General features: G+C 31.6%; 1 protein-coding gene across 1 annotated transcript; it reads left to right on the forward strand.

Moving 5' to 3' along the window:
- On the forward strand, positions 1-6,610 carry LOC142636397 (protein DETOXIFICATION 40-like). The gene is made up of 7 exons (XM_075810606.1): positions 1-686; positions 828-1,459; positions 2,981-3,037; positions 3,182-3,420; positions 5,631-5,749; positions 5,834-5,920; positions 6,323-6,610. Exons 1-7 carry the CDS (start codon positions 375-377, stop codon positions 6,386-6,388), a joined length of 1,512 nt encoding a protein of 503 aa, XP_075666721.1. The 5' UTR covers positions 1-374; the 3' UTR covers positions 6,389-6,610.
- Positions 6,611-15,043: the final 8,433 nt, after the last annotated feature.

The raw sequence follows: 15,043 nt of genomic DNA on the forward strand, positions 1-15,043 counted from the left end.
ACATGTTTGTACTCTAGTATTTGTTTTTCTTTTTTCTTCTTCTTCTTCTTTTTTTTAATCCTCTTTGTGGTGTAGTTCAAAGCTCCGTCCCTACTTTCAACTTTTCAAATGGCCTCATAACCGTCATCCATGTTCTAGTGGATGTCCTTCATCATCTAGAAAACCCATACTATATACACTAATTTAAGCACTTAAAATCATAAGCAAACTGGTTATACATATAACTAGCTCTCACAAACTCAGTGTTCTTCGTTTAGAAACCCCTTTGTATCTTATATATCAAGCAGTATAAAAACAAAGGGTAACTTGACTAGCTATCACAAACTCAAGACTTCTTTGTGTGTGTGTGTGTGAGAGAGAGAGAGAGAAAGATCATGGACACCATTGATACTGAGCTCCATGAACCCATATTACAATCAAAACCACCAACACCAGAGACAGTGAGTTCTGAACTAGAAGATACCCTATCCAACACCGAGATTTCAAATTTTAGCCGCCTAAAATCCGGTACATGGATTGAACTGAAAACTCTCTTTCGCCTAGCAGCACCTGCCGTAGTGGTTTACTTACTCAACAATGTTACTTCCATGTCCACACAAATCTTTTGTGGTCATCTAGGCAATCTTGAGCTCGCTGCTGCCTCTCTTGGTAACAATGGTATCCAAATATTTGCCTATGGCCTCATGGTATGTACCTCAACACTAAAGCACTATAATCTCATCTCATTATGTACAAATTTTTGTTACACTAATAAGATAATACAATTTTGATAAAAGTGAAAAACAAGTCATATGTGATCGACACTGACTAGTCTGTTGATTGGCTAGCTTGGAATGGGAAGCGCAGTGGAAACACTATGTGGACAGGCTTATGGTGCTCACAAGTATGAAATGCTAGGCATATATCTCCAGCGATCAATGATCCTACTCATGTGTACTGGGGTCTTAGTTATGTTCATCTACATCTTCTCCAAGCCCCTCTTGCTTGCTTTAGGTGAATCAAGTTCTATTGCATCCGCGGCTGCAATCTTTGTCTATGGTCTTATCCCACAAATCTTTGCCTATGCTGCTAATTTTCCCATACAAAAGTTTCTGCAAGCACAAAGCATAGTGGCACCTAGCTCGTACATCTCTGCAGCTACACTAGTTGTGCATTTACTATTGAGCTGGATTGTGATTTACAAACTGGGCTGGGGATTGTTGGGTGCGGCACTGATGTTGAGCTTTTCATGGTGGATTATAGTGATTGCGCAGTTTGTGTTCATATTGGTGAGTGACAGGTGCAAATACACATGGACTGGACTTAGCTGGCAAGCTTTTTCTGGGCTTTGGGACTTTTTGAAATTATCTACTGCATCAGCTATCATGCTATGTCTGGAGACTTGGTATTATCAGATACTTGTGTTGATTGCTGGGTTGCTCCAAGATGCTGAGATTGCTTTGGACGCTCTCTCCATTTGGTAAGAAAAGCACTACTCATTTCTTCTTGACCCCACTTGTGTGCTTGTGAGTGTTGAGGGGAACTTAGAATATGCCCATAGTTTAGAGCTTAGCAAAAAAAATTCAATTGAGTGTCTTGGATTTTGGGAGTAATTTTATCCCGATAACCACACTCTTTTTTATTATTATCTTACCTGGCAATGAATAGTTACCTATTACTTTTACATAAATCACTTATAGCCAAGCTGTTACACAATAAAAAGGTTTGGTAATCGATTTTTTTCTTTTTGGTTCGGACCACCAATTTTGGTCTTTTGTGGATTTTTCGGATATGGAGGATAAAAGAAAGGGTGGAAGATCATGACAAGTGTAATAATAGAGAAAAAGAGGTTGTTGGTTGAGGGTCAAATGGATCCGCGAGTTACCCGTATAACAAACAGTCAACTAAGAACTTTCTAATTTCTATTTATTCGGCTACCATTCCTTCTTTCTTTTTTTCTTTCTTTTTTTGGTTTGTTTGTTTGGCTTGTTTACGTGAATAGAAATCAGATAGTGTTTCACTTTTGTCTTGTACCCTATCATCACAGTCATTTTTGTCTTTTCCTTAAAAAAACAACCAAATTTAACTGATGAAGTATAAAAGGAATCACTACGATTAAGACGAAAGATATATATATACATATATATATATATATATATATATATATATATATATATATAATATGTGAACATGATTATTGGGAACACAAAAAAAAGTAGTGACTGATTGGTCTGTTAGGTTTTTATTTCTATGTATAATTAATGATTTTTTTTTTTCACGTGTGTTAAGTGGTCTATTATGATTAATACATAATCAAAGTAGTTTTAGTGATTTGTACCTATGAAAAGTAATGTTTCTTCAATATTCACTGTCTATCACATATTAATACTATGAATACAACAAATTTCACCAACTCTTTTCACAATATTTGAAGTGGTAGATTGTGATGATTATATAGTATCAATTTTAAATGGATCATAATTGACCTCACTTTTATCCGTAGTATTATAGGTACTGCAAGTTTTGCTATATTGGTTTACAAAATAATGTGCTATCAATTAGAAAAAAACAATTCAAAATTCAATTATAAGGTAATTGAAATTCACCAATTACATTCAATACCACATCAGTTTATAAGTTTTATATAGTAAAACTTGTAGTATTTTAGTATTTTTTCATTTTTATTATATATTGACTGCTTATCACCTTATTCTATCAAATTTGACATATATATTATGATGTATATACTTAAGGTTTAGATTATCGAAAAAGTATATACTTTACAAAAAAGATGGTGAAAAGGCTAACGTGAAAATGGAATGGGATAGTGGAAATCTAAAACATGCAGGCTTTTGAGTTTTGACTGTAACAAATACGCACTTTCCACAAATGAAGTTTTACTGTGAGGTCAACAAAAAAAGAAATAAATAAAAAAGAAAAGAAGAAAGAAGAAGAATATGATAGGTACTAATTAATGAGTAGCATGATTTTGTGGTTGCAGCATGACCGTATCAGGATGGGTCTACATGATATCAGTGGGTTTCAATGCTGCTGCAAGGTTAGTATTTATGAGGTTCTTATTAATTTAGATGTGTTTTTTGTGACAAATATTATTGCATATATAGTAACAATTAACAAAATTAATGAAAAAAATTGATATCTAACTGTACGTTTACTGCAAAATATATAAACAATATACTAGTGTAAGAGTGAGCAATGAGCTAGGAGCTGGACATCCAAAATCAGCAGCATTTTCTGTGGTGATAGTAACACTAAGTTCTTCCGTCATCGCGGTGATCTTTGCCATCCTTGTTCTTGTATTGAGGCATGTCATCAGCTATGCATTCACGAGTGGTTTAACTGTGGCTGATGCTGTCTCAGAACTCTCTCCCTTCCTTGCCATATCTATCATACTCAATGGAATCCAACCCGTTTTGTCTGGTAAGAATTTTGGTCTCTCCAATAATAAATTGCTTGTAACTAGTTTATCATTCTTGACTTTCTTGTGTTTTGTAATGATGTGATTCTCTTTTTTTTTTAGGTAATTATTTTCTTGTACATGTTATTATCTAGCTAGACGGCACATTAATTAAAGTGTGACAACCAATAGTACGATACACCATAAAGAAAACAGAATTTTTCTAGATGCCACTTTGCTAAATCATTGCACAGTTGAAAAATGCACATGCGAGACAGCTTTTGATCTTAGTTCATGTGGTCCATCAAGATATATAGGGTAAGCACAAAAGCCGAGCACCCTTTAATCAAATGTGTACTTAACACATGCAGTAACACCTGACTTTTATGAGTCACCCTTCAGGTCATACCTAATTGGAAACTCTAATAATTGAAACAGTTTTATGATCTATATAGTGACTTTTGGGTGAGTGTAGTTCCTTTGTTTCACATACACACAAGAATACTTTCATTGACTAAGACCTAAAACCCTATTTCCAAAAAAAAAAAAAAAAAAAGAACTAAAACCCAATAGACCAACCCATTAAGGTTATGTATGTCTTGTCTTGACTTTTCCAATCTGAAGTAGTCACTTTGTTACTGCTATAAGGAATTAAATAACCAAGTTAAAGCGAGCTTTTGAGTATTGCTAGACAAAATTAGTTAAGTGTAGTTTTCAAAGCAATAAAATATTCTCCCACTGGGAAAAGAAAACTGGAGTTCAAGTTCGTTTTTGCTAGGTAAGACAGTGATGTTTTCAATTCATATAATTGGGTCACCACAAGCAGACAAATCAGTGAGTTCAATTGGAAGCAGTACGTAGCTAGTAGCTAGGCAGCTAGTATGTTTGTTCTATCTTACTTTTATCTAACTAATAAGTGACTAAAATACGAGATTAGGTGTTTGCTTGCATGCATGAGCATATGTTTATCAGTTTATTTTGTTTTTTTTAAAAAAAAGTTTGAACATAAATAAAACAAGTTTATTAAAATATATAAACTCATCCAAAACAAATTCCGATGAGATTGATAATATAAAGACTGCATGCATGACAGCTTATTCAGGTTATTAAGAGTCATATAGCTTTAGAAATGATTCTAGGATGCAATGCACCCAGTCTATTACTTCATAATAATATTAGTCATGAAAAAATTTGGCTTTTTGCTGAACCGAAACTTGCACTGACCAACAAGCTGTACAAATTCTTGAAAAGAAGTATGCTATCTTTGCTATTCGATGAACATGTTCTTGTACTCTATTGTCTGTCCTTTTCTCGACTGAGTGATCTACATTTTACAAGTAAACAGACAAAAATACTCATTAAACTACCACAGATAATGAAGAAATCTAACAGTCAAGTCTTTTAATGGTAGTGATGGACTAGTTGTTGAACATCTCTCTCACATTGCTGGAAGTTATCTTCTAATTAAAGATGGTTATTATATTATTACTAATATTATTCCTAAGAGTAATGCTAAGCAATCATTAAACAAAACTTTATTGATAAGCAAGGGGGCATCATTGATGAGACTAAAAGAAATAAGTGACTCCAAATGTTGTGAAATAAGTAATTAATGTAAAGAGGAAGGTAATGGAGCTGCACATGAGCTGGATGGATATGCAGAACATAGGACTATAGGAGTGCATGCCACGTGGAATGTTTTGTTTATCATAAAGATATATATATATATATATATTTTTTTTTTAATTTGATAGTTGGGGAGGAGGGACTTAAAGTTTTGAACTGTGAACATCTCTGATAAAAAAATTAAAAAATATTAATTGAATTACAAGACTTATTGAAAAATTGAGATAATGACATATATTTAAAAGATATATATTGCTGCATACTTTGCATGTCAAATGTGCATAACATATAGATGTCAGAAATTTTTTTAAGATATATATGATAATGGAGGTAATTGGTGCCATTCTAACATATTAAATAATTGTTTGAAATTTTTTTTTTTTTTTTTTTTGTGATTAGTGATACATTAACTTGTAAGACTTATATAGTAGAATTTATAATATTCCTAACATTTAAATAATCTTATGACTTACCCATAAAATGTTATATAATTAATTTGTATTATTATATATCCACACAAATTGGGTATGTCAGCAACTATTTGATAAACTAAAAAAAAAAAATGTAGAAAATGGAAATGTAAATAGCATTTTCCATATTTTTCAAGGAGTGGCTGTGGGCTGTGGATGGCAAGCATTTGTTGCGTACGTTAACGTGGGGTGTTACTACATTATTGGTATCCCATTGGGTGCAGTACTTGGCTTTTATTTCGACCTCGGAGCTAAGGTATGACCAATTTTTTACTCTTCCTTTTACCTTTATTTTTGAGTTCAAAGTTCCTTTGTTTTCACAATTATGTTTTTGGTGTAGGGCATTTGGTCTGGGATGATAGGAGGCACTTTTATACAGACTCTCATTTTAATTTGGTTCACATTTCGGACAGATTGGACTAAAGAGGTAAATTCAACAACCAAATTTAGTAATAATCACATTAACATAATACAATATTAACTTTTAACTCTTTTCGTTTTGAGAAAATTAAAAAAACTTGGGTTTTACTACTAGTCTACAAGTGATAATGACAAGTAATTCTAACACCAGTCCAAATTTCGGCGGACGTACTCATAATGACAAGGACTAACAATGATTTACTTATCAATCAAAGGGGAAAAAAATCAATGATTTGCTTAGTGGAATAATTATGATGATGACTTCAAATAAATATAAAATGAAAGATAAAGACTCAACTAACATTCTAATTTTGACTAGTTTGTTAGTTGCTCAAATCTTGGTAAAAAATTGGTGATTCAATTTTCCAATTTGGTGATCATTTGTATATCGAACTCTAAAAATTTTCAGGTTGAAAAAGCAAAGTTGCGTTTGGATAAGTGGGAAGACAAGAAGGAACCTCTTTTAACGGATTAACAGACTCTTTTCGCATCAAGTTACAAGCCTCTGCGTGCATGGAAAATGGGATCTTTTCCAACCAATAACCGTCAAAGTGTTCAATTTTCAATTTTCAATAAGCCTAACATGAGGATCCTCGACAAATTTGGTGCCACTGGCTTAGTCAGATTATTGACACTGCATTGAATTTCACTTTCTAATTTTTTGTTCTTGAATTTCAATTTGCCTCATTTTTCGTCATTTATTCGTGCTGAGAATTTGAGGGATCGACAAAGATGCCAGTCGTTTAGGCAAATGTCCAGCCGAAAAAGGAAATGGTGTTTATTGTGTTCAACTAACTTAAAATGTGCTCTAATTAACAACCCAGCTACATTAAACCTTCCCAAATATGTTGGCCGTACAGTCCAATTTTTATATACAACTAAAACCACAAAAGAACAGAATCCCAGCCACCCCCCCGAACATAAAAAAATATGCCATCAGGAGAGAATCGAAAATTTTGGAGTTATAATCTCAATTCGTATATTACAATGAGTCCGAAATAAGATATATATATAGGGATTATGATCTAGGATTAGAGATATATTGGCTGAATAAAATAATTCTGTCTTTTAGGTCAAAATATATAAATCTAATATCTTTAACATTGTCACATAAAACGTCATATTGTTCATCAAAAAAATAATAATAATAATACGTCATATTTAAATTTAAAGCTTGCATGACAATATATTTTTCCCATTACTTTGAAAAATGATTTAAAAATATTATATATATATATATATATATTATATTGTACCATAGTCTCTATACATGCTGTATAAATTTATACAGCATATATAGAGACTAAGAATGAATTATGTTATTAATATTTTATAACAAAAACATAGGCCAAAATGGCAAAATACCTCTTTCGCCCAAAAGTTCCAGTAAAATATCCATATTTTAAAATTATTTAGAAATATGCTACTGTTTTGAAACTCAATTTAACCAAAATCAAGTTATTTGCACAAACTTACATGGAACTCGAGTTTCATGTAAGTTTTTGCGTTCCATGTAAGTTTTTGCAAGTTTTTTTTCTATAACTCGATTTTCAAAAAAATCGAGTTTTTCATTGAAACTTGATTTTTAAAAAATCAAGTTTAAAACAGGGGTATATCCCTAAATAATTTCAGAACATGGTCATTTTGCTACTTATTTTTGGCGAAAATGATATTTTTCCATTTTGGTGTGAAAACATATTTAAAAGAAAATTACAAATATATATTATTTCAACAAGCACAAAGAAAAGAAAAATTTTTAAACTGTGGTTCATTTATAGCTTTACTCAATATACAGTCATGTCGTGTAAGAAGGAAATATGACATCATTTGAACACCCGCAATATTATATAATTACTCTTCCAACAAAGTGATGAGTTCAAAAATAAGCTCCAATAAACTTATAAACCTACGGCTAGAAAAATTTGTAATTGCTGCAGAGACTCTCAAGGCATCTCCAAACTATATTGGATATTTTTGACACAATTATTCTTATTCTCTTTCATTTCTCCTTTCTTTTTCTCACTACCCCACAGAAAAAATAGAAAGCCTAAGTTCAATATGAACAAGTGGCCTTTGATGGGTGTCTTAACTCCAAAGCTAGCTTTTCTCCTTTCTTTTTAAACCCCACAGACAAAATAGAGAAAGCCTGAGCTCAATTTAACCAAATGGCCCTTGATGGGGGTCCACTGTCCAACTGCAAAGCTGAAAAGCAAGAAAGTGTGAGCAGGGTTAAAAAAGAAAGAAATATGAATAATGACAGAGAGCTATATGAACCAATCTGTGTATATAGGTAATAGATATTTTTTATAAATTAAATAAAAAAATAAAAAAATAAAAAACTAAAGAGACAAAAAGGAAAAGTTCTTAGAGAGCAGAAAAAAAAAAGGAATAAATAAAGACCTGAAATAGAGAGAATAAGAAAGGTTGTTGAAGAATGTATTTAAAAAAAAATGAAGTCTAGAAAAAACAATTTTTTAAACTAAATTTGATTGAAATTTTGAGTGAACTACTAGAAATACCCTTGAAGATTACAATGATGGGTTCTAGCTTTTGGAATCCCATCCTGACAAGGAAAAAAGGACATATGAGAAGAAACCAAGAATCTGTCTAAGAGAATAAGAAGACAAGAATATATGGATAATGGATTTGATTGTATGGGAGAGGAATGGAGACGAGAAGTAGAAAACAGCCAAATTATGTTTTATTTAATATTTATTAGGCACATAGAAACGATCAAAGTCAAACGGATTATAAAGAGTGATTTCAAAAGCATAAATTTGGTGTAATCTGTATTTTCTTCCAGTTGGTTTGATTTTATATCATACATTTATAATTAAAAATAAACCACAGTTTTAGTCATATTATCAATGAAAATTGGCTATTGTGCATCTTTTATGCAAATTTTATATACATATTCTTGGTGTGTTTTGTCAATAACATAAATAATAGCTAATTGAATATTTATCTTGATATTAATTTGTTTCATTGGATGAGAAAAACAATAAAGTTTATGGATTAATGGGATCTTAAAGGTGTTTCATATTTTGGTCAAAAAATTGGATTCCCAAACCGACGAGGAGAAGATATTAATTTATAATTAAATTAAATAGATGTTATCTCTATATATTAAAAAGATTCAAAAAGTTAGTTTTTTTTTTTTACTTTAAAAAATGCCCCTAATTTAATTAATTTATAATTATTCTTAAAATATAAAAAATGAGATTAAAACCATAAATCAACAAAAATTAAAAACAAAAAACCTACTCCGTGTTCTATAAAACTACCCCATGTACACAACCAAAACTGTCACATGTTCTATATATATAAAAACTACCCCAAGTTCCTTCTTTTTTTTTAAATGAAAAATATAAAAAAAAAAAAAAAAAAAGTCTCATCGTATGCGTGAAGCGCATGTGATGAGGAAAAAGTATTAATTTATAATTGAATATATGTCATTGGGTTATTCAGCAAAAAAATAAATAAATAAGAAGAAGAAGAAGAAGAAGAAAATTTTATTGGGTTATTAGTCATTTGGCTTAGGATAATCTTTTAGGGACTTAGAAAATTCCCATGCATTCTCATTACTCATTACAAATAGTTTGAGGGAATGCAAATGCTTGTGGAAGTATGATAGAATGGTGCCTAAATAACAATTTTTAGACTTGAAATAGCAGCTTCTTATTTTTCTTTTTCTTTTTTAATTTCCCCATGTTAGGATTTAATTTTAATTATACATGTAATTAAAATCCTATTTCTTTACAAAATTATCATAAATACTAGTACACACAAGACATGTAACTTAAATAATTAAAAAATTAATCAAAGCAGTATAGCTATGATCATAAGAAACTAATGTTAAATAGATGTATGTTTGTTTTCACAAATTCAATCCTTATAATATATATATATATATATATATATATATATATATATTAAATACTAGATTTTATAAGTTATGATAATCTAAACATTCTGCCCATATTTGTTAAAAAAAGTAATGGAGCAACATATCTAGTGAGAGAGTACCTATTACACCAAAATGACATCATTTTGTTGCAATTGGTTGCCCTTTTCTAAGTGAGGAATAAAATCCTCCCTTAATTTACTTATTGTTATTATTGTTATTATTATTATTATTATTATTATGGGGAAACATTTTTGGAGTCCTAGGGAAACTTATTGTGTACTCTCTGGGAACCTTTGTGCCAATCCCACATCGAAGAGAACTCTCCCCACTTACTGCCTTATAAGCCTGAGCTGAAGGGAGTAGTGTACCATCAGCTCAGGCTTATAAGGCAGCAAGTGGGGGGAGTTATCTTCGATGTGGGATTGGTACAAAGGTTCCTAGGGAGTACGCAATAAGTTTCCCTAGGACTCCAAAAATGTTTCCCCACAATTATTATTATTATTATTAAAAGGTAGAGATTTTATATATACACTTCTAGTTTGCACAATAATATTGTTAAAAGAAAAACAAAAATATGTTTTTTTATAGGGAAAACAAAACAAAAAAAAAATATTGAGAAAGAGTGAGGTGCATGGGTGTCTTCCACCAATGCTTTTGGCACTCCACATGTGCTTCCAAACAAACTTTCCTTTCACAATTTTGTGCTGGTCCATCAAAATTTAAAGGGCTCTTTCTTATCATGAGTCTAGGGCTGTCATTTCAATTAAGTTTCAACCCTCGGTTTAATGCCTTTTCTAGATGCTCTCCACCTTGATGGTTTTACTGTCTTTTAACTTGTGCTGCAAAGAAGTTTCACGAGTTAAAAATGTAAACAGATAAATCAAACCAAAAATTAAACCAACTAGTTTTTTTTAATTGTTTATGTAAGGACGCAATTTGTACCTAAGCCCAAAAGAGGAAGGGAATAGGCCAAAGAGCCCAATACAATGAATTTGTAGAGAGTGGATTTGAAATCTAGATTCTAATAAGTTTGTATATCAATTGTAGTGGGTCAAGATGACCATAGAATAAAGATGAAGCAATTTTATATAAGGAAAATCGTCCTCGGACTCAATCCAAGGAGGCTGGTTCTTCTCTATATATCTCACTTAATGATAGATTACAAATATTGTTCTTTAGTTTACAGTGTTTTTCATTCCTTCTTCTCCAATCCCCTTATCCTGAGGGTTTTCTCCCCATTTTATAATATCCTTCCTCCTCTCTCTACCATCCACGTATAGATCATATTATTAGTCTAGATACTTGTCTCATCAACACCTTCCTGAAACTTTTGGAAGTAGCTGTAAGGCTAAACACTACTGCCCGATTAGGTATCACTTCCTCACTTCCTCATTAATGCGGCTAAAGAGCTAGCTGCAGAGTATTCAATGCGGTAGTAGCAGTTTTCTCTTAGATATTTCATAGTCTTTCCTTGTCCTATGCTCTCACGATGTATATCCTTACCTACAGAATCTCCTAGAACGTTGTTTCTGGATGGCAGACCGCATCTTCAGACCTCTGCTTCGTTCAGCCGAGGAGACATCTCTCCTCAGACCTCTCCTCGGACCATTGTAACTTGACTTCTTTCTTTATTCATCAAAGTTGACCTTCCTAACGACGCTTACCCCTTCTTCGGACAATTAGGCGTCCTCGAACCAGGCCCCCAGCCCAATATACATATGGTTATAAATATTGTTGGGCCTAACACCCCTACAGTTTAATTCATTTTTCTTGTAAAAAAAATTCATAATTTTTGTTTTTTCTAATAGATATGTCCATTATTCAAATTTCCCATCCATAATATCTCACATGCTTCAATGACAAAAAATTTAATTAAAAAAAAATAGTAATTAGGAGTGTGTTCTAATTAACTTAACTGGTAAAATTTTTTATCATCGAATAAGGAACTTAAGATAGAATCCTACCTACACCCAAAAAAAAAACTAATTAATGTCTTTTTCTTTAATGCAATTAGTGTCTTAACCTTTTTTTTTTAAGAAACAAATACACGTACATACAAAGGAGAGAGATAATAAGTGTTAGGGTCATATTTTGTGTAATTGGCTAATCCATTGACAAAATGTGCTTTACTTGTAATTAGGTAGATCTAAGATGGGTTTAGCACTTCAAGAAAAATGTTTTTCAAGTCAAGTATTAAAGATATGAAGATTAGTCTAAAAAACAAGTGAAGAAAAACTGTTCATTAAGTGTCAACAGATAGCTTGATAGATGTCTGTCATCGAGACTTCATGCGAAGCTCGATAGATAGCTCGACAACAGCTCAATCTATCGAGAATTACTATTTTAGAATTTTCAGATCTGAAATTCGGCCCAGCCTTGCATATTTGTTTGGGGTTTCTTTTCTCACAAACCTAGACATATATAAGACTTATTTTAAAGGCCGTCACACAAGGATACAGAGACCAAGAGACTTATCTTCTCTGTGTGAAACTATTGCGTTTGTATGCCATAGAGTTTTATAACTGAGTGCTTCAAGATCTTTATTGTTGATGACGTGAAGAACTTTGCAGCCAACAATATCTACTCAAGTTGCTGGAGTTAGTCACGTACTTGGGATCAATGAAAAAGGATTAGTAAAAAATTGGATGTTTGTGCATCAAGGGAAAGAAGGTTAATACAAGATCAAGTCCAATTGGATATTGGAGCAAATGTTCAACTGTAGGTTGCTATTTCGAGATAGGCCAAGGGTAGTTAGTAATATTACTTATACTTGTAATCGCTTGATTATTGATTAGTGGATTTTTAGGAGTGGTGACTTAAAATCACATGGTGGCATTTTTGCCTTGCGAGTTTTTTCCCATATGTCAATAAATATCTGTGTCAAATTTATTTTCTATTGCATTTAGTATTTTTGGTGATTTGTTGGTGTCTTTACATTTTGCATGCAAATTGAACCTAATTAATAAACTTGAGTAATTAAATTAATTAACAGGAGCTAAGCTATCTTAACCCAACAATAAGATTCTAACACAAAACTACACCACAAACTTCACTAAAAAATCATGGTAACTTTAAAAGAGTGATGAGGTAAGTTATACAACATCCAACTTACTCCCTTGATGTTTTGACTTGATAATAAATAATAATATCACCTAGCAGACATCATAGGCCCCTCACAATGCTTTCCTAATTGTTTGTCTAAAATAATGTTGGATTTTTTTAATGTCAACCAAGTCATGTCATTAGCATTAATTATGTATTTAGTTGTGATTGGTGCAATATTATTTTTACAAGTTTACTTATCATTGATACTCTCTCCCTTCTGTGTGTGTGTGTGTTTATTTCTCAAAAAAAAAAAAAAAGAATAGGTAACTGTCCCACATTGTTTAAGAGAGTGTAGAGTGTTGTGTGTAGTATAAATTTCCTCACCCTCCCTTAAAAGTTGTCTTGACTTTTGAGTGGAGTTGTGGTGTGTCTTTATGTTAAACCCCTTTCTATCTCCCTTGTATGTGCGTGCGTTTGTTTCTCAACAAAAAAAAAAAAAAAGATACCATTTATATTAATCATCAATCATAGCATATTAATTCATTGATCCGGAAAAAAAAAATTGTGACTGTTATTAATTATCATAAAAAGAGCACAAAAAAGGCACCTTATTCGTTATCTATATTGCTATTTAAGGGGTTTCACTTGTTTGGGAGGAATATTTCGATAATTCAAAAATACTCCTACATCCTACATTTAGGTAGAGACAATTTTTTTGGGACAATATAGTAAAAATACATTTCTATCTCTAACTTCCACTTTTTCAATTATCAAATTCAATATATATTTTTTTCTTTCACAAAATATTAGAAACCAAATTAAAAATATAAAAGAACCAATTGGATAGTATAACTCCCCACCCATTGTTATGATCCTAGTGTCCCACATGGATTAAATATAAGTTTAACAATGTGTTTATAAGCTTTTAGACACCTCTCATTGCAAGTCAATTTACAAGAGTGAGTTCTACTCATAGATTCCTAACATTTAGTATCAAAGCCAACTACCATGTTGAGTAATCGGACATAGCTCATTGAGTATAGGATCAAATGAGTTGCGGCTCTATAAGATCAAATAAGTTACAGCTTTGTGGTCGGATCTTGGAGAAAGTGACCTAGAGGCTAGATTAAAATAACTAATAGGTGGGTGGAGCCTTCAAAAGAGAAATTACTACTATTGGGTCAGTGTCACTAAAGTAAGCTGTCGTGGACGTCGACTGTAGAGTATGGTGGTATGTTATGATCCTAGTGTCCCTATGTTATGATTAGGGGTGGCAAAATCTGAAACGACCCGCGAACCAGATATGACTAACCTAATTATAAATAAGTCATGGATTAAGGCTAAACGAATTCGGATAATATTCGGGTCGACACGACTAACCCATTTAGTAAACGAGTTGTGTTCGTGTTCAACATGTGAACCCGTCTAACCCATTTGACCCATTTAGGATATAAAGGTATTAAATTTTGTTATTAATACTTTGTTGTTATTGCTTAATTTTTTGTTGTAATTATATGTTTATTACTATATTTATGGTCGTAATTGTATTTTAATTTTAGATATATGAAAATTGATAATAGGTTATTCAGTTCATGTATAACCTATTAATCAAACAGGTTATTAAACGAGCCATTTGTATTAACCTTTACATGACTTGTTAATTAAACGGGTTAAACATGTCGTGTCAAGTCGACCTGTTTAATAGACAAATTGGGATAGGGTTGAGGATTCTTGACACATTTACTAAATAGGTAGAAATATAAAACACTACAAAATATGTCATTATTATTAGACTGTCACTTAAATAAGTTAAACCCCATGAATATACCATAATTTGATCCTGAGGCTTTGAAAAATGATTGTTTAAAATAATAATAGATACTCACTAAATGAAAGTGCAAAATTTATTTTAAAAGAAGCGCTTATAAGATTCAAATTTTATTTTATTTTATTTTATTATTAATATATATACAACATTATATAATTAAATCATCAAGCAAGCTTACAAAAACTGAAAAAATAAAAAAATAAAAAAATAAAAGAAAGAAAGAAAGATAAATAGCAGTAAATATTCTCTTAAAAAAAAAAAAAAATGTATTCCTGACATAAACAGCTGCATACGTAGCATCAGTAAAAAGAAAAAACTTCCTAGCTAACAATTAAAGCCCCAACCAAAAT

Source organism: Castanea sativa, chromosome 5 (genome assembly GCF_040712315.1).
Source record: "Castanea sativa cultivar Marrone di Chiusa Pesio chromosome 5, ASM4071231v1".
NCBI lineage: Eukaryota > Viridiplantae > Streptophyta > Magnoliopsida > Fagales > Fagaceae > Castanea > Castanea sativa.